At 46.7% G+C, this 24,000-nt stretch overlaps 1 protein-coding gene across 3 annotated transcripts in view; it reads right to left on the minus strand.

Moving 5' to 3' along the window:
* Positions 1-24,000, minus strand: part of LOC129833820 (septin-9-like) — a 147,084-nt gene that overhangs the window by 54,765 nt on the left and 68,319 nt on the right. For 2 of the 3 annotated variants that reach the window (XM_055898638.1, XM_055898636.1), the window contains exon 2: positions 19,550-20,302. In XM_055898638.1, coding sequence (XP_055754613.1) covers positions 19,550-20,302 — 753 coding nt within the window. Of the gene's footprint in view, positions 1-19,549; positions 20,303-20,662; positions 20,728-24,000 lie in introns of those variants that run through there. The other variant, XM_055898637.1, reaches the window with a different exon arrangement.

The following is a 24,000-nucleotide window of genomic DNA, read 5'->3' on the forward strand; positions in this document are numbered from 1 at the left end:
TTGGTGTTAAGTCACCTTCTAATAGTCACCTAAGAAGTCACCTCGTTCCTTCACATTACGTTTCCCTCCGTCATCCATCAAGCAGAGCATTAGCAGCAACAAACACCCGACAATATGGTGCCAGTTAGTTGGTTTAACAGTTGACATTCCACAGATACACAGTGAGGTCAACGGTATAAACCAGGGTCGTATACATTAGAGCACACCGTAGCAAAAGGTTTTGCAATGGAAAACACAAATGAGCTTTTCTTATTGGTTCAGTCTGTTTTCTTCCATTTGGTGCCTAAAGAATACAAGCCAGTCCTTATGATTAGTACTACTGCACATAGACTTTATGTGTGTGGTTTTCTAAATACTTCCCTTGACACGCTCAGTAATACTGTCCTTAGGGAGGCTGTCAGCACTGGCTGCTTTACCCCACCTGAGAGGCAGTGTGTGTGTTTGTCTGTTTACTGTGGCTTGGTTCTGCTCAGTCCTTCAGCTGACAGCCAAGAAACTAGAACAAAGGGCATACAACAGGAAACCAGAGGGATGGAGAGCGAGAGGGATCAAAAGAGGGAGGGAAGGAGAGAGAGAGGGATCGAAAGAGTGAGGGAAGAAGAGAGGGATCAAAAGAGTGAGGGAAGAAGAGAGAGGGATCAAAAGAGGGATGGAAGGAGAGAGAGAGGGATCGAAAGAGTGATGGAAGGAGAGAGAGAGAGGATCAAAAGAGTGAGGGAAGAAGAGAGAGGGATCAAAAGAGGGAGGGAAGGAGAGCGAGAGAGGGATCGAAAGAGGGACGGAAGGAGAGAGAGATGGATCAAAAGAGGGACGGAAGGAGAGCGAGAGGGATCGAAAGAGGGAGGGAAGGAGAGAGAGATGGATTAGAAAGAGGGAGGAAAGGAGAGAGAGATGGATCGAAAGAGGGAGGGAAGGAGAGAGAGAGGGGGATCGAAAGAGGGAGGGAAGGAAGGAGAGAGAGGGGGATCGAAAGAGGGAGGGAAGGAAAGAGAGAGAGGGGGATCGAAAGAGGGAGGGAGGGAAAGAGAAAGGTGGATCGAAAGAGGGAGGGATGGAGAGAGAGAGAGAGAGGGGGATCGAAAGAGGGAGGGAAGAAGAGAGAGAGGGATCAAAAGAGTGAGGGAAGAAGAGAGAGGGATCAAAAGAGGGAGGGAAGGAGAGCGAGAGGGATCGAAAGAGGGAGGGAAGGAGAGCGAGAGGGATCGAAAGAGGGAGGGAAGGAGAGCGAGAGGGATCGAAAGAGGGAGGGAAGGAGAGCGAGATGGATTAGAAAGAGGGAGGAAAGGAGAGAGAGATGGATCGAAAGAGGGAGGGAAGGAGAGAGAGATGGATCAAAAGAGGGAGGGAAGGAGAGAGAGAGGGGGATCGAAAGAGGAAGGGAGGGAAAGAGAGAGGGGGATCGAAAGAGGGATGGAGGGAAAGAGAGAGAGGGGGATCGAAAGAGGGAGGGATGGATGGAGAGAGAGAGGGGGATCGAAAGAGGGAGGGATGGAGAGAGAGAGGGATCAAAAAAGTGAGGGAAGAAGAGAGAGGGATCAAAAGAGGGAGGGAAGGAGAGCGAGAGGGATCGAAAGAGGGAGGGAAGGAGAGCGAGAGGGATCGAAAGAGGGAGGGAAGGAGAGCAAGATGGATTAGAAAGAGGGAGGAAAGGAGAGAGAGATGGATCAAAAGAGGGAGGGAAGGAGAGAGAGAGGGGGATCGAAAGTGGGAGGGAAGGAGAGAGAGAGGGGGATCGAAAGAGGGGGGAGGGAAAGAGAGAGGGGGATCGAAAGAGGGAGGGAAGGAAAGAGAGAGGGGGATCGAAAGAGGGAGGGAAGGAAAGAGAGAGAGGAGGTTCGAAAGAGGGAGGGATGGAGAGAGAGAGAGAGAGGGGGATCGAAAGAGGGAGGGAAGAAGAGAGAGAGGGATCAAAAGAGTGAGGGAAGAAGAGAGAGAGGGATCAAAAGAGTGAGGGAAGAAGAGAGAGTGATCAAAAGAGTGAGGGAAGGAGAGAGAGGGATTGAAAGAGGGAGGGATGGAGAGAGGGGGGATCGAAAGAGGGAGGGAAGGAGAAAGACAAAAGGAGAGCAAGAGAGAGTATGCGTACAGGCTCACTGCGTAGTCACGTCCAAGCCAGGCATAGGCAGCTGTGTGTGTGTGCATGAGATCATTTCCTGTGGAAGCACCAGCCCTACAGAATCGTCTTCCAACATTTTACAGCAACACATTTCAAGGCATTGAAATCCAATTGAAAACATTCAATCACATACTAAATGTAATGTTTCACATGTCCATGCCACACACTGACAATGAAGCATTTCACTATGGACCTTTAGAGTTATGACACCGTAAAGTCCACTGTAACATGGAGCAGACTGACATTTGACACATATTGTACTTGCTGTTGAATTAAGATGGCCAATGGAATAAAATTGGCCATTGCAAATAGTTAACTATCAATGGAAGATTGCAAAAACAAATCCCTCTCTACTATGTTAAAGCATTTTTACTGTGGTAAATTAAACACACCTTAACGTAACACTGTAATACATTTGACTACCTAGTGTTTAACACCACCCCCATAAAGGTACCTGTACCTTACCCTTGTAACAGTAGTCCATCTCTAGCACCTGTCCCCTAGGCCAGACACCCTTAATATAAATATAAACGCGGCGCCGAAAAGAGATGGCCGCCTCGCTTCGCGTTCCTTGGAAAATATGCAGTATTTTGTTTTTTTATGTGTTATTTCTTACATCGGTACCCCAGGTAATCTTAGGTTTCATTACATACAGTCGGGAGGAACTACTGAATATACGATTAACGTCAACTCATCATCGTTCCTACCAGGAATATGACTTTCCCGAAACGGATCCAGTGTTTTGCCTTCCACCCAATACAATGGATCTGATCCCAGCCGGCGACCCTGTGCGACGCCGTAAAAGGGGCAAACGAGGCGGTCTCGTGGTCAGGCTTCGGAGACGGGCACATCGCGCTCCACTCCCTAGCATACTACTCGCCAATGTCCAGTCTCTTGACAATAAGGTTGATGAAATCCGAGCACGGGTAGCATTCCAGAGAGACATCAGGGATTGCAACGTGCTCTGCTTCACGGAAACATGGCTAACTCAAGAGACGCTAACGGAGTCGGTGCAGCCAGCTGGTTTCTTCATGCATCGCGCCGACAGAAACAAACATCTTTCTGGTAAGAAGAGGGGCGGGGGGGTATGCCTTATGATTAACGAGACGTGGTGTGATCATCATAACAACACACAGGAACTCAAGTCATTCTGTTCACCTGATCTAGAACTCCTCACAATCAAATGTCGACCGCATTATCTACCAAGGGAATTCTCTTCAATCATAATCACAGCCGTATATATTCCCCCCCAAGCAGACACATCGATGGCCCTGAACGAACTTTATCTGACTCTTTGTAAACTGGAAACCACACACCCTGAGGCTGCATTCATCGTAGCTGGGGATTTTAACAAGGCTAATCTAAAAACAAAACTCCCTAAATTCTATCAGCATATCGATTGTGCTACCAGGGCTGGAAAAACCCTAGATCATTGTTATACTAATTTCCGCGACGCATATAAGGCCCTCCCCCGCCCCCCTTTCGGAAAAGCTGACCACGACTCCATTTTGTTGATTCCAGCCTACAAACAGAAACTAAAACAACAAGCTCCCGCGCTCAGGTCTGTTCAACGCTGGTCCGACCAATCTGAATCCACGCTTCAAGACTGCTTCGATCACGCGGATTGGAATATGTTCCGCATTGCGTCCAACAACAATATTGACGAATATGCTGATTCGGTGAGCGAGTTCATTAGGAAGTGCATTGACGATGTCGTACCCACAGCAACGATTAAAACATTCCCAAACCAGAAACCGTGGATTGACGGCAGCATTCGCGTGAAACTGAAAGCGCGAACCACTGCTTTTAACCAGGGCAAGGTGACCGGAAGCATGACCGAATACAAACTGTGTAGCTATTCTCTCCGCAAGGCAATCAAACAGGCTAAGTCCCAGTACAGAGACAAAATCGAGTCGCAATTCAACAGCTCAGACACAAGAGGTATGTGGCAGGGTCTACAGTCAATCACGGATTACAAAAAGAAAACCAGCCCCGTCGCGGACCAGGATGTCTTGCTCCCAGACAGGCTAAACAACTTTTTTGCCCGCTTTGAGGACAATACAGTGCCACTGACACGGCCCCCTACCAAAACCTGCGGGCTCTCCTTCACTGCAGCCGAGGTGAGTAAAACATTTAAACGTGTTAACCCTCGCAAGGCTGCAGGCCCAGACGGCATTCCCAGCCGCGTCCTCAGAGCATGCGCAGACCAGCTGGCTGGTGTGTTTACGGACATATTCAATCAATCCTTATCCCAGTCTGCTGTTCCCACATGCTTCAAGAGGGCCACCATTGTTCCTGTTCCCAAGAAAGCTAAGGTAACTGAGCTAAACGACTACCGCCCCGTAGCACTCACTTCCGTCATCATGAAGTGCTTTGAGAGACTAGTCAAGGACCATATCACCTCCACCCTACCGGACACCCTAGACCCACTCCAATTTGCTTACCGACCCAATAGGTCCACAGACGACGCAATCGCAACCACACTGCACACTGCCCTAACCCATCTGGACAAGAGGAATACCCATGTGAGAATGCTGTTCATCGATTACAGCTCAGCATTTAACACCATAGTACCCTCCAAACTCGTCATCAAGCTCGAGACCCTGGGTCTCGACCCCGCCCTGTGCAACTGGGTCCTGGACTTCCTGACGGGCCGCCCCCAGGTGGTGAGGGTAGGTAACAACATCTCCACCCCGCTGATCCTCAACACTGGGGCCCCACAAGGGTGCGTTCTGAGCCCTCTCCTGTACTCCCTGTTCACCCACGACTGCGTGGCCATGCACGCCTCCAACTCAATCATCAAGTTTGCGGATGACACTACAGTGGTAGGCTTGATTACCAACAACGACGAGACGGCCTACAGGGAGGAGGTGAGGGCCCTCGGAGTGTGGTGTCAGGAAAATAACCTCACACTCAACGTCAACAAAACAAAGGAGATGATTGTGGACTTCAGGAAACAGCAGAGGGAGCACCCCCCTATCCACATCGACGGGTCAGTAGTGGAGAAGGTGGAAAGTTTTAAGTTCCTCGGTGTACACATCACGGACAAACTGAATTGGTCCACCCACACAGACAGCGTTGTGAAGAAGGCGCAGCAGCGCCTCTTCAACCTCAGGAGGCTGAAGAAATTCGGCTTGTCACCAAAAGCACTCACAAACTTCTACAGATGCACAATCGAGAGCATCCTGTCGGGCTGTATCACCGCCTGGTACGGCAACTGCTCCGCCCACAACCGTAAGGCTCTCCAGAGGGTAGTGAGGTCTGCAGAACGCATCACCAGGGGCAAACTACCTGCCCTCCAGGACACCTACACCACCCGATGTCACAGGAAGGCCATAAAGATCATCAAGGACAACAACCACCCAAGCCACTGCCTGTTCACCCCGCTATCATCCAGAAGGCGAGGTCAGTACAGGTGCATCAAAGCAGGGACCGAGAGACTGAAAAACAGCTTCTATCTCAAGGCCATCAGACTGTTAAACAGCCACCACTAACATTTAGCGGCCGCTGCCAACATACTGACTCAACTCCAGCCACTTTAAAAATGGGAATTGATGGAAATTATGTAAAAATGTACCACTAGCCACTTTAAACAATGCCACTTAATATAATGTTTACATACCCTACATTACCCATCTCATATGTATATACTGTACTCTATATCATCTACTGCATCTTGCCATCTTTATGTAATACATGTACCACTAGCCACTTTAAACTATGCCACTTTATGTTTACATACCCTACAGTACTCATCTCATATGTATATACCGTACTCTATACCATCTACTGCATCTTGCCATGCCGTTCTGTACCACCACTCATTCATATATCTTTATGTACATATTCTTTATCCCTTTACACTTGTGTGTGTGTATAAGGTAGTAGTTGTGGAATTGTTAGGTTAGATTACTTGTTGGTTATTACTGCATTGTCGGAACTAGAAGCACAAGCATTTCGCTACACTCGCATTAACATCTGCTAACCATGTGTATGTGACTAATAAAATTTGATTTGATACATGTCACAGGGGCACATAGCGTGCACACACACACACACCTGAATTACTGTCCGACAGACAGGGTGGCCTGAGGCACCCAGGCAGGTTGGTCACACTCAAATAGAGGGGAGAAGGGGCATGACGGAACCCTCTCACACACACACACACACACACACACACACACACACACACACACACACACACACACACACACACACACACACACACACACACACACACACACACACACACACACACACACACACACACACACACACACACACACACACACACACACACACACACACACCAGGGGAAAGGAGAGAAGGTCCCACTGGACTGCCCTCTCACAGGGCTGTACACTGGGGGTGCCAGAGGTAGAAGATGTGGATGGAAACTCACTGATACTTCCCAAAGATTACCTCATGTGTCTGAAAACACTCCTCCTCCTACACAGGGCTTAAACGTATGAGTTCACACACATCCCACCATTGTGGAGGTTGAATTAGCTATGCATGGCTGTGATTGAAAATAAAGCGACATAAACCTTGAACAGCAAGGTTGTCACTCAGACCATAGAGATACATTTCTCAAATAAATCTAATGTCTAAAATGTCTAATGGTTTAATCATTCTGTTTCTCAGCCCTCTTAACTATCTGACAGAGGGGGGCACTAGTAGCCTACACACCTCGTTCAGAGGAATGCTTTCATCCCTAGTTTACAATGACCGTCCTCTCATCATTACTGATTCATTTCTGGAATATGGGTTTAAACCACCGTCTTAGTCCCAAACACAATGTTAAAGCAGAGAAGTAAAACATGTTGTCAACCACAGCAGCTAATCCCTTCAACATGTAGTCAACCACAGCAGCTATCCCCTTCAACATGTAGTCAACCACAGCAGCTATCCCCTTCAACATGTAGTCAACCACAGCAGCTATCCCCTTCAACATGTAGTCAACCACAGCAGCTATCCCCTTCAACATGTAGTCAACCACAGCAGCTATCCCCTTCAACATGTAGTCAACCCCAACAGCAAGCCCCTTCAACATGTAGTCAACCACAGCAGCTATCCCCTTCAACGTGTAGTCAACCACAGCAGCTATCCCCTTCAACATGTAGTCAACCACAGCAGCTATCCCCTTCAACATGTAGTCAACCACAGCAGCTATCCCCTTCAACATGTAGTCAACCACAGCAGCTATCCCCTTCAACATGTAGTCAACCACAGCAGCTATCCCCTTCAACATGTAGTCAACCCCAACAGCAAGCCCCTTCAACATGTAGTCAACCACAGCAGCTATCCCCTTCAACATGTAGTCAACCCCAACAGCAAGCCCCTTCAACATGTAGTCAACCACAGCAGCTATCCACTTCATAATGTAGTCAACCACAGCAGCTATCCTCTTCAACGTGTAGTCAACCACAGCAGCTATCCCCTTCAGCGTGTAGTCAACCACAGCAGCTATCCCCTTCAACATGTAGTCAACCCCAACAGCAAGCCCCTTCAACATGTAGTCAACCACAGCAGCTATCCTCTTCAACATGTAGTCAACCACAGCAGCAAGCCCCTTCAACATGTAGTCAACCACAGCAGCAAGCCCCTTCAACATGTAGTCAACCACAGCAGCAAGCCCCTTCAACATGTAGTCAACCACAGCAGCAAGCCCCTTCAACATGTAGTCAACCACAGCAGCTATCCCCTTCAACGTGTAGTCAACCACAGCAGCTATCCCCTTCAACGTGTAGTCAACCACAGCAGCTATCCCCTTCAACATGTAGTCAACCACAGCAGCTATCCTCTTCAACATGTAGTCAACCACAGCAGCTATCCTCTTCAACATGTAGTCAACCACAGCAGCTACCCCCTTCAACATGTAGTCAACCACAGCAGCTATCCCCTTCAACGTGTAGTCAACCCCAGCAGCTACCCCCTTCAACATGTAGTCACCCACAGCAGCTATCCCCTTCAACATGTAGTCAACCACAGCAGCTATCCTCTTCAACGTGTAGTCAACCACAGCAGCTATCCCCTTCAACATGTAGTCAACCCCAACAGCAAGCCCCTTCAACATGTAGTCAACCACAGCAGCAAGCCCCTTCAACATGTAGTCAACCACAGCAGCTATCCCCTTCAACATGTAGTCGACCACAGCAGCTATCCCCTTCAACGTGTAGTCAACCACAGCAGCTATCCCCTTCAACGTGTAGTCAACCACAGCAGCAAGTCCCTTCAACATGTAGTCAACCCCAGCAGCTATCCCCTTCAACGTGTAGTCAACCACAGCAGCTATCCCCTTCAACGTGTAGTCAACCACAGCAGCTATCCCCTTCAACGTGTAGTCAAACACAGCAGCTATCCCCTTCAACATGTAGTCAACCACAGCAGCTATCCCCTTCAACATGTAGTCAACCACAGCAGCTATCCCCTTCAACGTGTAGTCACCCACAGCAGCAAGCCCCTTCAACGTGTAGTCAACCACAGCAGCTATCCCCTTCAACGTGTAGTCAACCACAGCAGCTATCCCCTTCAACGTGTAGTCAACCACAGCAGCTATCCCCTTCAACATGTAGTCAACCACAGCAGCTATCCCCTTCAACGTGTAGTCAACCACAGCAGCTATCCCCTTCAACATGTAGTCAACCACAGCAGCAAGCCCCTTCAACATGTAGTCAAACACAGCGACCCCATTTAACAGTACAGTCGTGGCCAAAAGTTTTGAGAATGACACAAATATAAATTTTCACAAAGTCTGCTACTTCAGTGTCTTTAAATATTTTTGTCAGATGTTACTATGGAATACTGAAGTATAATTACAAGCATTTCATAAGTGTCAAAGGCTTTTATTTACAATTACATGAAGTTGATGCAAAGAGTCAATATTTGCAGTGTTTGTCAGAATTTGTGGGTTTTTCTTTGTCCACCCGCCTCTTGAGGATTGACCACAAGTTCTCAATGGGATTAAGGTCTGGGGAGTTTCCTGGCCATGGAACCAAAATATCGATGTTTTGTTCCCCGAGCTACTTAGTTATCACTTTTTCCTTATGGCAAGGTGCTCCATCATGCTGGAAAAGGCATTGTTCGTCACCAAACTGTTCCTGGATGGTTGGGAGAAGTTGTACCATTCTTTATTCATGGCTGTGTTCTTAGGCAAAATTGTGAGTGAGCCCACTCCCTTGGCTGAGAAGCAACCCCACACACTCAGGATGCTTTACTGTTGGCATGACACAGGACTGATGGTAGCGCTCACCTTGTCTTCTCCGGACAAGCCTTTTTCCGGATGCCCCAAACAATCGGAAAGGGGATTCATCAGAGAAAATTACTTTACCCCAGTCCTCAGCAGTCCAATCCCTGTACCTTTTGCAGAATATTAGTGTCCCTGATGTTTTTCCTGGAGAGAAGTGGCTTCTTTGCTGCCCTTCTTGACACCAGGCCATCCTCCAAAAGTCTTCGCCTCACTATGCGTACAGATGCACTCACACCTGCCATTCCTGAGCAAGCTCTGTACTGGTGGTGCCCTGATCCCGCAGCTGAATCAACTTTAGGAGATGGTCCTGGCGCTTGCTGGACTTTCTTGGGCGCCCTGAAGCCTTCTTCATAACAATTGAACCGCTCTCCTTGAAGTTCGTGATGATCCGATAAATGGTTGATTTAGGTGCAATCTTACTGCCAGCAATATCCTCGCCTGTGAAGCCCTTTTTGTGCAAAGCAATGATGACAGCACGTGTTTCCTTGCAGGTAACCATGGATGACAGAGGAAGAACAATGATTCCAAGCACCACCCTCCTTTTGAAGCTTCAAGTCTGTTATTCGAATTCAATCAGCATGACAGAGTGCTCTCCAGCCTTGTCCTCGTCAACACTCACACCTGTGTTAACGAGAGAATCACTGACATGATGTCAGCTGGTCCTTTTGTGGCAGGGCTGAAATGCAGTGGAAATGGGGATTCAGTTCATTTGCATGGCAAAGAGGGACTTTGCAAAAATTGCAATTCCTCTGATCACTCTTCATAACATTCTGGAGTATATGCAAATTGCCATCATACAAACTGAGGCAGCAGACTTTGTGAAAATTAATATTTGTGTCATTCTTAAAACTTTTGGTGACGACTATGTGTTTACTCTAAGCTGACTATAGGGGTCAAAGGTGAGTTCCCAGTTTATTCCCTCTCCCTAATAACATTTACAGGAAACCAGGGATCCATTTCGCCCACTTCTCCCTCGGCTCAACACCCCCTCTCACTCTAAAGGGGTTCTCTCTCACACGCTCACTACAGGAGGAACTTACCCCTTTTCCTATCAAAACAATCTTTGGGATTCTCTCTCTCAGTTCAAGGGGCTTTATTGGCATGGGAAACGTGTTTACATTGCCAAAGCAAGTGCAATAGACAATAAACAATCTCTCTTTCTTTCATTACCAGTCATGTCTGCGTTCTGTCCTCTCCTCATAATACCCCCAGAGGAAAATATTAGTCAATGACGCAGGTCAAAGGGTGATTCCTGGACTGGTTCCATCTTACTTCACCACCCACACACCACTAGTCCTCAGACCACCTTTCTCAAGATGTTCTTCCTTCTTGTGATTAGAGGAAACTTTTACATCAGTAAAACATCTGATACTGATCTAAACTCAAGCAAAGACTTTTGGTGCTGTGATATTCAGTACGATAACCATGATGAATACTCATAAACAGAACCAACACAAAATGCAGGACTTTCCCTGTTTGGAGCCATTCATTGGTCCCTAGGTGCAAACCCTGCCTACCTGGCGAGCAAAATCAAGTGTACCTATATATTACAGCCCTAGGAGGCCATGGTAGAATGGCAGAGAGTTATGTCAGCCATCGGAGAGGCTGTTCGTAACAGTGACGAAACAGCCAATAAGGAGCAGTCAACAGAGAAGCAACAGCAGGGCAGCGGAAAAAGATGGAATTGAAGGGTTTCTATTTTTATGCTGCACGTTTATGGACTCCAGATTTGGAATGTCACACCTACCAGCTGCCTGTGTCTCCCTTGGACCAGACTACACAGACAGCATGAACGCAACCACCTTATAGGAGCTCCAATAACACCACCATACTGCCTCACAGGAGCTTCACAATAACACCACCATACTGCCTCACAGGAGCTTCACAATAACACCACCATACTGCCTCACAGGGGCTTCACAATAACACCACCATACTGCCTCACAGGAGCTTCACAATAACACCACCATACTGCCTCACAGGAGCTTCACAATAACACCACCATAGTGCCTCACAATAACACCACCATACTGCCTCACAGGAGCTTCACAATAACACCACCATACTGCCTCACAGGAGCTTCACAATAACACCACCATACTGCCTCACAGGGGCTTCACAATAACACCACAATACTGCCCCATAGGGGCTTCACAATAACACCACCATACTGCCTCATAGGGGCTTCACAATAACACCACCATAGTGCCTCACAATAACACCACCATACTGCCTCACAGGAGCTTCACAATAACACCACCATACTGCCTCACAGGGGCCTCACAATAACACCACCATACTGCCTCACAGGAGCTTCACAATAACACCACCATACTGCCCCATAGGGGCTTCACAATAACACCACCATACTGCCTCACAGGAGCTTCACAATAACACCATCATACTGCCCCATAGGGGCTTCACAATAACACCACCATACTGCCTCATAGGGGCCTCACAATAACAATCAATCAATCAAGTTTATTTGATATAGCCCTTCTTACATCAGCTAATATCTCGAAGTGCTGTACAGAAACCCAGCCTAAAACCCCAAACAGCAAGCATTGCAGGTGTAGAAGCACGGTGGCTAGGAAAAACTCCCTAGAAAGGCCAAAACCTAGGAAGAAACCTAGAGAGGAACCAGGCTATGAGGGGTGGCCATGAGCCATAACACCACCATAGTGCCCCACAGGGGCCTCACAATAACACCACCATACTGCCTCACAGGAGCTTCACAATAACACCACCATACTGCCTCACAGGAGCTTCACAATAACACCACCATACTGCCTCACAGGGGCTTCACAATAACACCACCATAGTGCCTCACAATAACACCACCATACTGCCTCACAGGAGCTTCACAATAACACCACCATACTGCCTCACAGGAGCTTCACAATAACACCACCATACTGCCTCACAGGGGCTTCACAATAACACCACCATACTGCCCCATAGGGGCTTCACAATAACACCACCATACTGCCTCATAGGGGCTTCACAATAACACCACCATAGTGCCTCACAATAACACCACCATACTGCCTCACAGGAGCTTCACAATAACACCACCATAATGCCTCACAGGAGCTTCACAATAACACCACCATACTGCCTCACAGGAGCTTCACAATAACACCACCATACTGCCTCACAGGGGCTTCACAATAACACCACCATACTGCCCCATAGGGGCTTCACAATAACACCACCATACTGCCTCATAGGGGCTTCACAATAACACCACCATACTGCCTCACAGGAGCTTCACAATAACATCACCATACTGCCCCATAGGGGCTTCACAATAACACCACCATACTGCCTCATAGGGGCCTCACAATAACAATCAAGCAATCAAGTTTATTTCATATAGCCCTTCGTACATCAGCTAATATCTCGAAGTGCTGTACAGAAACCCAGCCTAAAACCCCAAACAGCAAGCATTGCAGGTGTAGAAGCACGGTGGCTAGGAAAAACTCCCTAGAAAGGCCAAAACCTAGGAAGAAACCTAGAGAGGAACCAGGCTATGAGGGGTGGCCATGAGCCATAACACCACCATAGTGCCTCACAATAACACCACCATACTGCCTCACAGGAGCTTCACAATAACACCACCATACTGCCCCATAGGGGCTTCACAATAACACCACCATACTGCCTCATAGGGGCTTCACAATAACACCACCATAGTGCCTCACAATAACACCACCATACTGCCTCACAGGAGCTTCACAATAACACCACCATACTGCCTCACAGGGGCCTCACAATAACACCACCATACTGCCCCATAGGGGCTTCACAATAACACCACCATACTGCCTCACAGGAGCTTCACAATAACACCATCATACTGCCCCATAGGGGCTTCACAATAACACCACCATACTGCCTCATAGGGGCCTCACAATAACAATCAATCAATCAAGTTTATTTGATATAGCCCTTCTTACATCAGCTAATATCTCGAAGTGCTGTACAGAAACCCAGCCTAAAACCCCAAACAGCAAGCATTGCAGGTGTAGAAGCACGGTGGCTAGGAAAAACTCCCTAGAAAGGCCAAAACCTAGGAAGAAACCTAGAGAGGAACCAGGCTATGAGGGGTGGCCATGAGCCATAACACCACCATAGTGCCCCACAGGGGCCTCACAATAACACCACCATACTGCCTCACAGGAGCTTCACAATAACACCACCATACTGCCTCACAGGAGCTTCACAATAACACCACCATACTGCCTCACAGGGGCTTCACAATAACACCACCATAGTGCCTCACAATAACACCACCATACTGCCTCACAGGAGCTTCACAATAACACCACCATACTGCCTCACAGGAGCTTCACAATAACACCACCATACTGCCTCACAGGGGCTTCACAATAACACCACCATACTGCCCCATAGGGGCTTCACAATAACACCACCATACTGCCTCATAGGGGCTTCACAATAACACCACCATAGTGCCTCACAATAACACCACCATAATGCCTCACAGGAGCTTCACAATAACACCACCATACTGCCTCACAGGAGCTTCACAATAACACCACCATACTGCCTCACAGGGGCTTCACAATAACACCACCATACTGCCCCATAGGGGCTTCACAATAACACCACCATACTGCCTCATAGGGGCTTCACAATAACACCACCATACTGCCTCACAGGAGCTTCACAATAACATCACCATACTGCCCCATAGGGGCTTCACAATAACACCACCATACTGCCTCATAGGGGCCTCACAATAACAATCAAGCAATCAAGTTTATTTCATATAGCCCTTCGTACATCAGCTAATATCTCGAAGTGCTGTACAGAAACCCAGCCTAAAACCCCAAACAGCAAGCATTGCAGGTGTAGAAGCACGGTGGCTAGGAAAAACTCCCTAGAAAGGCCAAAATCTAGGAAGAAACCTAGAGGAACCAGGCTATGAGGGGTGGCCATGAGCCATAACACCACCATAGTGCCTCACAATAACACCACCATACTGCCTCACAGGAGCTTCACAATAACACCACCATACTGCCTCATAGGGGCTTCACAATAACACCACCATAGTGCCTCACAGGGGCCTCACAATAACACCACCATACTGCCTCATAGGGGCCTCACAATAACACCACCATACTGCCTCACAGGGGCTTCACAATAACCCCACCATACTGCCTCACAGGGGCCTCACAATAACACCACCATAGTGCCTCACAGGGGCCTCACAATAACACCACCATACTGCCTCACAGGAGCTTCACAATAACACCACCATACTGCCTCATAGGGGCTTCACAATAACACCACCATAGTGCCTCACAGGGGCTTCACAATAACACCACCATAGTGCCTCATAGGGGCCTCACAATAACACCACCATACTGCCTCACAGGAGCTTCACAATAACACCACCATACTGCCTCATAGGGGCCTCACAATAACACCACCATACTGCCTCATAGGGGCTTCACAATAACACCACCATACTGCCTCATAGGGGCTTCACAATAACACCACCATACTGCCTCATAGGGGCGTCACAATAACACCACCATAGTGCCTCACAGGGGCGTCACAATAACACCACCATACTGCCTCATAGGGGCCTCACAATAACACCACCATACTGCCTCATAGGGGCCTCACAATAACACCACCAAATGTATCTAATATTCAGAATTCTGTTTTTGTAACTTTATTTTCGTCATCAGTACAGTAAGGGTTCATAGTGGATGGAGTTACTATGGCATCACCCGGGTCTGTTCATTATAACAAATTATACTTCAGAACGGGGCACGAGGACATCAGGTCAACGCCAAGTCTGACATCACACTTAAAGGGGCACTTCAACACTTTTGAACCTCATTACCACATAACACACCGGTACAGCATGTGCTGGAGATAATGGATGAGATTAAAAAGTGGTGAAGTGGCCCTTTAAACTTTCCCCACAATAACCTAAGACCTCTCCCACGAGGAGACAAGGCTACTTAGGCTACTTAGACCTTTAATGAGAGAGGTAGGCCTATATATAGGAAGCCTTCAAGCCCCCACAATGTCAACATTGCATCATCTGTATTCATACACTCATGACCTCACTCATACCTCCCTGACCCTTCAAGTTGAAACGGTCCCATCCTTTGAGGCTTTTGTGGTGGTTTGAGAAAAGGCACATCGGAAGCCGAAATAACATTCACTTCATTGCCCTTTTCATCTTTAAAACTGGATGGGCTGAAGGTTTGGTATGCCTGAATCATGAGTCATAGTTCTTACTGCACAGTTCCTAGCCACAGTAGGATGACAGGTACTTTTCCCCAGAAAAATAAAAAATTATGACACATGACTTAGGAAAAAGCACCACAGAATGTTCTTCTTTTATCTCAAGGCTTTGCTAGCCATGGCTGTATCCCAAGTGACACCCTACTATGTTAATTTGTGCACTACTTTTGAGCTGGGCCCATAGGGCTCGTCAAAACTAGTGCACTTCATAGGGAATTAGGGTGCCATTTGGGACACACACCAACCCTTCACACCACAGCATACATCTACCATTAGTCACTGTGCTTCAAAGTTCAAACTAGAGCTGGGACGATAAACCAAAAATGATTAACACCAACCACTTACCGTGGGTATTTCACTAATATCGGTCATTACGATAAATAACCTACAACGTAGGGCCTTACTAGAGAAATGTGAAGTTTGAAATAAAATCATTTGGCTAATATGGGTGATTGTTAATGGGACAATTGATGGCTACAACCATCAAACTAGTAGTTTAAAGAAATACTTTGGGATTGTATCTAGTATATTGTATCTAGTTCCCCAGAGTCAGATGAATTCCTGGATACCATTTTTATGCCTCTGTGTCCCATATAAAATAAGTTAGAGGTAGGTTTGCAAGAAAATGCAGATACACATAGACTTCCAGTCATTGCACTAGTGCTAGTTAGCAACTTCCATCAAACTACACGCAGAGACAGAAACATGGTATCCAGCATTCACCTGACTCAGCATTCACCTGACTCAGCATTCACCTGACTCAGCATTCACCTGACTCCTTCAAAGTCTACCTTGAAAGAGTCATTTAAAAAGCAGTGGTTCACATTCATGTTATAAATGTATCTTTCAATGTATCATTATCCTATTCATTCAGTCAATTTAGGGCTGGGTGGTAATACCGTATTTTACTATATACACACACCGGTAATGATGCACGGACCGGTTTGAGTTTCTTGACCTTCTTTAACAGTATGTTTGGTTTGTTAAACATGATACGCAACTCCTGTGTGTATAATGTGTGTTTTTATAGTTTACTCCACTTGCTACTAGAGCCCCAGTGGGGAAATTATAGTAAGAAGTGCAGAAATTGATGAATGCTAAAACGTATTTTTGTTTGGAGTATAAATGGAGAAAGCCCCATTGAAATCACGTATAATGTATATGTTGTCACCCTAGTGTCATGAATTACTCATAAAGCATATTATGAACTTGTGTTATTCAAAAACCTAAAATAGCTTCAAATAGTGTCAAAAATACTGTGATGTGATATTTTGGCCATATCGCCCAGGCCTAAGCCAATTTATAGCAATATACACTGCTCAAAAAAATAAAGGGAACACTTAAACAACACAATGTAACTCCAAGTCAATCACACTTCTGTGAAATCAAACTGTCCACTTAGGAAGCAACACTGATTGACAATAAATTTCACATGCTGTTGTGCAAATGGAATAAACAACAGGTGGAAATTATAGGCAATTAGCAAGACACCCCCAATAAAGGAGTGGTTCTGCAGGTGGTGACCACAGACCACTTCTCAGTTCCTATGCTTCCTGGCTGATGTTTTGGTCACTTTTGAATGCTGGCGGTGCTTTCACTCTAGTGGTAGCATGAGACGGAGTCTACAACCCACACAAGTGGCTCAGGTAGTGCAGCTCATCCAGGATGGCACATCAATGCGAGCTGTGGCAAGAAGGTTTGCTGTGTCTGTCAGCGTAGTGTCCAGAGCATGGAGGCGCTACCAGGAGACAGGCCAGTACATCAGGAGACGTGGAGGAGGCCGTAGGAGGGCAACAACCCAGCAGCAGGACCGCTACCTCCGCCTTTGTGCAAGGAGGAGCAGGAGGAGCACTGCCAAAGCCCTGCAAAATGACCTCCAACAGGCCACAAATGTGCATGTGTCTGCTCAAACGGTCAGAAACAGACTCCATGAGGGTGGTATGAGGGCCCGACGTCCACAGGTGGGGGTTGTGCTTACAGCCCAACACCGTGCAGGACGTTTGGCATTTGCCAGAGAACACCAAGATTGGCAAATTCGCCACTGGCGCCCTGTGCTCTTCCCAGATGAAAGCAGGTTCACACTGAACATATGTGACAGACGTGACAGAGTCTGGAGACGCCGTGGAGAACGTTCTGCTGCCTGCAACATCCTCCAGCATGACCGGTTTGGCGGTGGGTCAGTCATGGTGTGGGGTGGCATTTCTTTGGGGGGCCGCACAGCCCTCCATGTGCTCGCCAGAGGTAGCCTGACTGCCATTAGGTACCGAGATGAGATCCTCAGACCCCTTGTGAGACCATATGCTGGTGCGGTTGGCCCTGGGTTCCTCCTAATGCAAGACAATGCTAGACCTCATGTGGCTGGAGTGTGTCAGCAGTTCCTGCAAGAGGAAGGCATTGATGCTATGGACTGGCCCGCCCGTTCCCCAGACCTGAATCCAATTGAGCACATCTGGGACATCATGTCTCGCTCCATCCACCAACGCCACGTTGCACCAAAGACTGTCCAGGAGTTGGAGGATACTTTAGTCCAGGTCTGGGAGGAGATCCCTCAGGAGACCATCCGCCACCTCATCAGGAGCATGCCCAGGCGTTGTAGGGAGGTCATACAGGCACGTTTAGGCCACACACACTACTGAGCCTCATTTTGACTTGTTTTAAGGACATTACATCAAAGTTGGATCAGCCTGTAGTGTGGTTTTCCACTTTAATTTTGAGTATGACTCCAAATCCAGACCTCCATGGGTTGATAAATTTGATTTCCATTGATAGTTTTTGTGTGATTTTGTTGTCAGCACATTCAACTATGTAAAGAAAAAAGTATTTAATAAGAATATTTCATTCATTCAGATCTAGGATGTGTTATTTTAGTGTTCCCTTTATTTTTTTGAGCAGTGTAAATGTGTCCATATCACTCAACTCTAGTTCAAACCCCAAAAAGCTCAAGGCTAGGTCAGGTTAAATAGGGGAAAGGATGGCTATCTATCACTCTGGTTTTGAATGATCCATCTTTACAGAAGGACTTTACTGCATGTCTACACAGGACACAGCTGAAGTATGGACCAGCAACTACGAAACACAACCACTACTTTACTGCATGTCTACACAGGACACAGCTGAAGTATGGACCAGCAACTACGAAACACAACCACTACTTTACTGCATGTCTACACAGGACACAGCTGAAGTATGGACCAGCAACTACGAAACACAACCACTACTTCACTGCATTCTTAGCACCAGAGTCTACCCTGTAAAAACATCACTTCCAGGAATAGCTGAAATGAAAACTAAGGCAGTACCACATCATACATAGTTCGGTTTCACAATTCACTGCTATGTCAACCTCTGTCTGCTTCAATTCAGTCCTTCATAAGGGCCTGACATAATGGTTAGAGTACACTAAACTTGGCTGGCCGGCTAGCTGCCTGGCTGACTGAGTGGCTGGCTGAGCCCATTCTTACTGCTGGGCCTCAGCTGGGATCCTCATCATTACTCTGACCTATATTCCCAGTCAGACATCACAGCAGCAAGAGCTCATGAGAAACCATCTGTACTGGTACTGTCACTGTTGCCTTGCAGAGTTAGGCTGCACTTTGTCTGAGTAAAAGGTGACTATTCACATGTCAAATAAGACAGCGTGTGTATCTAAACTGTCTTGAAAGGGTATGAGCACTGAAAACAAATGCAATTGACATTCTACAACACAAATGATTCTGATCAAAGCAAAGGAGCAACCCCTGAACTTTAAAAAAAATTACTTTCTCTACATTCTCTCTCAGCAGAGAGCAGTTGTGAAATACTGTCCACAGATCGAGAGAGCACACAGAGGTGAAATGAACAAGCATTAGAGACTAATGCATAGACGTGTCAGACATAGAATTAGATTTACTTACTCTCTATAGGTCTGACGACGGGCGTCTCGCTGACCAGGGGCTGTGTCCTCTCGCTCCTGGGCTCCACCAGGCTGGGCAGGGGGCCACTGGGCGCTGGGGGGTGGCTGTTGTTCTCCACCACCCTGACCGGAGGTGGTGCTGCCATCTCTGGCTGTCGGAAGACAGGCCTCTCGGGTCTCCTGGAAGTAGGGCCCTCCACAGGGCTGACCATGGTGGGGTCGGTCCTCCTCTGAGGGGGGTCAGGGATCCGGGTGGCTGAGGGAGGCTGGGAGTCCCCCCTCCTGGGTGCCCCGGGGGGCTCGTGGGGCCGAGAGAGGGAGATCTCTGCCCGTCTGTGTGCCGAGCTGGAGCTGGAGATGGTGGAGCTCTCTGGGACGGCTCCGGCTCGAGAACCAAGGCTCTGAGCCTCGGGCCTCTTCAGGCCGAAACGGGCGATACCCGGGCTGGGCGAGCTGTCAATCTGCTTGGATGACACCTCAATGGAGATCTCGGTCCGGCGGGTGGAGGCTGTTTCCAGGGCACGACCTCCTACCACTCCCCCGGACAGCTCCATGCGTCTCAGGCTGGTTTTGGGGGAGCAGGGGTTGGAGTCAGAAGGCGAGGTTCTGGAGGGGTAGTCCGAGTTGCGGGAGGAGCCCAGGTCGTGGAAGCTTCGCTGGCTGGAGGTGGAGGAGCGGAGGTTGGTCCTACGGGACAGAGGGGAGGGGTTGATGGAGACGTCAGACTCCTCCACCTCAAACGACCTCTTTAGTGCTGGAAAAGAGAAGACATGTTGTGGTCAGTCAACAGATAAACACAGTGTTGCCTTGTAAATTAATCAAGTAATATAATGAATTGATTAATAAACATCAAGATATGCATCAGTATATATCACAATTTCATAATTTAGCTGAGTAGCCTACTGCTATAGCCTAACTAGGCTACCAAAATACAGGAGGGAAAAGCGTTTCAGATTTTGATTAATCTCTTGGAGAAAATTGTAGGCCTACAATTTGATTTCTAAAGTGTTTGGGAACACCATTCAAAAATCAAGTTGAAAACTGTGTCACATAAAACAAGAACCCTACGGAATCCCAATGAAGGTAAAATATTAAGGGAAAGTCCGTTCATTACCTGATTGAATACGCTTCACATATTTTTTCATCATTGCGATTTAGATATTTCGCATTCCCTCAATGAACGTGACTGACTCACAACAAACCGATGCGCACAAACTGATCAAACACAACCAAAGCGCGCGCTACTGGGGTGTATTCATTACCTCTTACGACGGAAACCGTTCACGAGTTGGAAGCAAACGGAACAAATCATGGCGGGACCTACCTGAATTTGTCCAATAGAAACTCTAGTTTTCGTTGCAAAACGTTTGGAGTTAACGGTTTCTGTTGTTAAATATTACAAAACATTTTACAACAGAATCGGCGTAATGAATACACCCCTGCGCTCGCCCTGCCCATAAATTGTGATGAATTAGCAGGTATTCTATAAAAAAATACTCAAATTCTGTTCAATTCTGCCCATTGAATAAAAACGCGGTTCTATCAACGAATAACATAGATAAGCAGCAACAGGTTGGCTAACGGTGTGACCTTTATATATACCATCTATGGATGTGAACTTTATATATACCATCTATGGGTGTGAACTTTATATATACCATCTATGGGTGTGAACTTTATATATACCATCTATGGGTGTGAACTTTATATATACCATCTATGGGTGTGAACTTTATATATACCATCTATGGGTGTGAACTTTATATATACCATCTATGGATGTGAACTTTATATACACCATCTATGGATGGTCCATCTATGTTATGTTTCCGTTGGGTTTCTAAGTTGGCCATACAGCCGTACAGTCAGAGTTAGGTAGGTTACTTTCTAAATGTAATCTGTTACAGTTACTACTTGCCTGTCCAAAAGTGGAATCAGTAACGTAACTTTTGGATTACCCAAAATCAGTAATGTAATCTGATTACATTACTTTTAGATTACTTTCAGATTACTTTCACCTTAAAATGCATTAGAAGAAGACAAACATGTACGTTACCAATTGAACAACATCTATTTCAGGATAAATCCATGTTAAAGTTTACATAGCTGGCCATACATGGATGTAAAATTTTACTTTATGGGTTGGTTATGTAGGCTCCTTCTAACCCATCGCTTTCTAATACATATAATAATACGATTAAATTACATCCTTATATTAGAAACCAAAGTCTATCAGTTTAGATTAGCCACATTGTTTTACCTGAGCATAACCCCGAAACTAAGGACGTATTAGCCAGCTCTACTCTGTTGTTTATGATTTTGTTGTAATGGAGGACTGATTGGGCTCATTGATTCGAGTTGAATAATAAATGCTGCGCTTGTGGAATGGCATGCATTGATCAATAATAATAAGTGATATCTATATCGCCGTAGACTACACCACTGCTGTCATCCTTACCTCCAAGCGTTTATTCAAGTTGGATAATCTTTGGATGCCGACAGCAGTCACACCATTGGAAGAGATATCTTGAACTGTAGCCTACAAAAGCCTATTTCTGCTCTTTTCCCGCGATCCATCAAACACATTTGGTGTGTCATCATAGTGGTCTCTGACTTGTGGTCAGACTCGCTCAGGTGGAACAAACTTAAATTTGCGCCTTTTTTCAATGCTGATTTGAATATCATTGTGAAAACAGAGAAGTGTCAAAGATTTTCTTTCTGAATTTAAAAGTAATCCTCAAAGTAATCATCTAGTTTTTCAAAAGTATCTGTAATCTGATTACAATATTTTCGCTGGTAACGTAACGGATTACATTTACCGTTTTTGTAATCCCTTAAATGTAACGGATTACATGTAATTACTTACTCCCCAACCCTGCGTAACGTATGGGGTTCCATTGGTTCCATGTGAGTTTGGAGGTTGCGACACCTGGCTAACCTCTGCTCTTCCAGACTAGAGCCCTGGAGCTCCCAAATAAACAACCCAGCCAGCGCCAGCATCTTCCCCGCTCAGAAGGCCCCGAGCCAGGGAGCAGCATGGGGGTAATAGACCCCCTAATGGAGCACACTATTTTCACACACTTGGTTCTTTTCATCAGGTTTTTGTGTGGTATTACTGAATAAAAGCCATGATGGCTGCAGTTTAGGCAGGGCTACCTCAAGATTTAAAGACGTGTGAGTAGATACATGACAAATGCTGTGCTATTGATGGTGTTTGACACAGAATTCTGGGTGTAATAGCTGAACTTGGCAATAGTTTAGTTTCACTGAGGAAAGAGACCAAAATGAGAAGTAACGTTTTTCAGGGTGCATTATGGATATTTGTGATATAAAATGGTGTGTCTGCTTCAACAAGGCTGAGTCTCACTGGCCTAATGCTCCTCTAAACTCCCTCTAACCTGCTGTACAGATACAGGAAACCTCAGCTGGTTGACGGTTATCGACAGATTGGCATTCCAGGTCTGTCAGCGCTCCGGGCCCTCCAGGTACTTTGGGCCCATGGTCCCGGACAATGGCTGGCTTTATCCCAGCGCTTCCTGGCTAATAGTGGTCCGCCCTGGGCATGCCAGCGAGGTGAGGCCAGGTGACTGATGGCCAACTGTTACAAACAGGGATTAGGTTTCCTCCCTGAGACAAGAAGAGGGATCTGGCCCACTGTCAGCAGGGCCGTGTTTACATGTACATTTTGGTCATTTAGCAGATGCTCTTATCCAGTGCATTAATTCAGCCAAGACAACCACATCACAATCACTGTAAGTAAAACTTTCCTCAAGCTATCAGCAAAATCAATGCTAGTTAATATTTGTTCATTGGGGCACAGCGTTAGAATATCTTTTTTGCCATGGGGAACAAATATGAGCACTTCATATTGGACAAGTCTAGGTAGTCCCTCAATGTTTCAGGTTTTCTACCGTTTGGTGATTAATGAACTCAACCCAAGATAGTGGCCTGATGATGAGTGTGATAGAGAGTGCTGTGTTGTTAAGGCTGTATCTCAATAGTATAAAATGGCCTCAGTCTCTCCATCTGTTTTCCTCCATCTGCACTAACATTAAAGAACTGGTCTTTTGAAAGTGAGTTCCTGGAAAGAATTCCCCATACCAGTTTGAGAAGCCAATAAGATATTCAATCACATAGTAGGACACCTGGAATCCGGAGGAGTGGGGATAACTAACCCGGTGCACCTCACGAATAACAGCTTCCAGCCTATGTTCATAAAGCGTCTCAGAGTAGAAACGCTGATCTAGAATAAGTTTAGCCTTTTACATTACAATTAATGTATGGGGGGGTAACTGATCCTAGATCAGCACTCCTATTCTGAGACGCTTCATGAATACAAACCCAATGGTCTCAGCTGATCCATACAATTCTGACCAGCTTTGAGGAGAGACAGGGGCTGTCCTGATGTGCCTACAGTGTATTACAGTTCACTGAGAGCCATGCTAGTGGAAA

This window comes from Salvelinus fontinalis, chromosome 34 (genome assembly GCF_029448725.1).
Source record: "Salvelinus fontinalis isolate EN_2023a chromosome 34, ASM2944872v1, whole genome shotgun sequence".
NCBI classification, from domain to species: Eukaryota; Metazoa; Chordata; class Actinopteri; order Salmoniformes; family Salmonidae; genus Salvelinus; species Salvelinus fontinalis.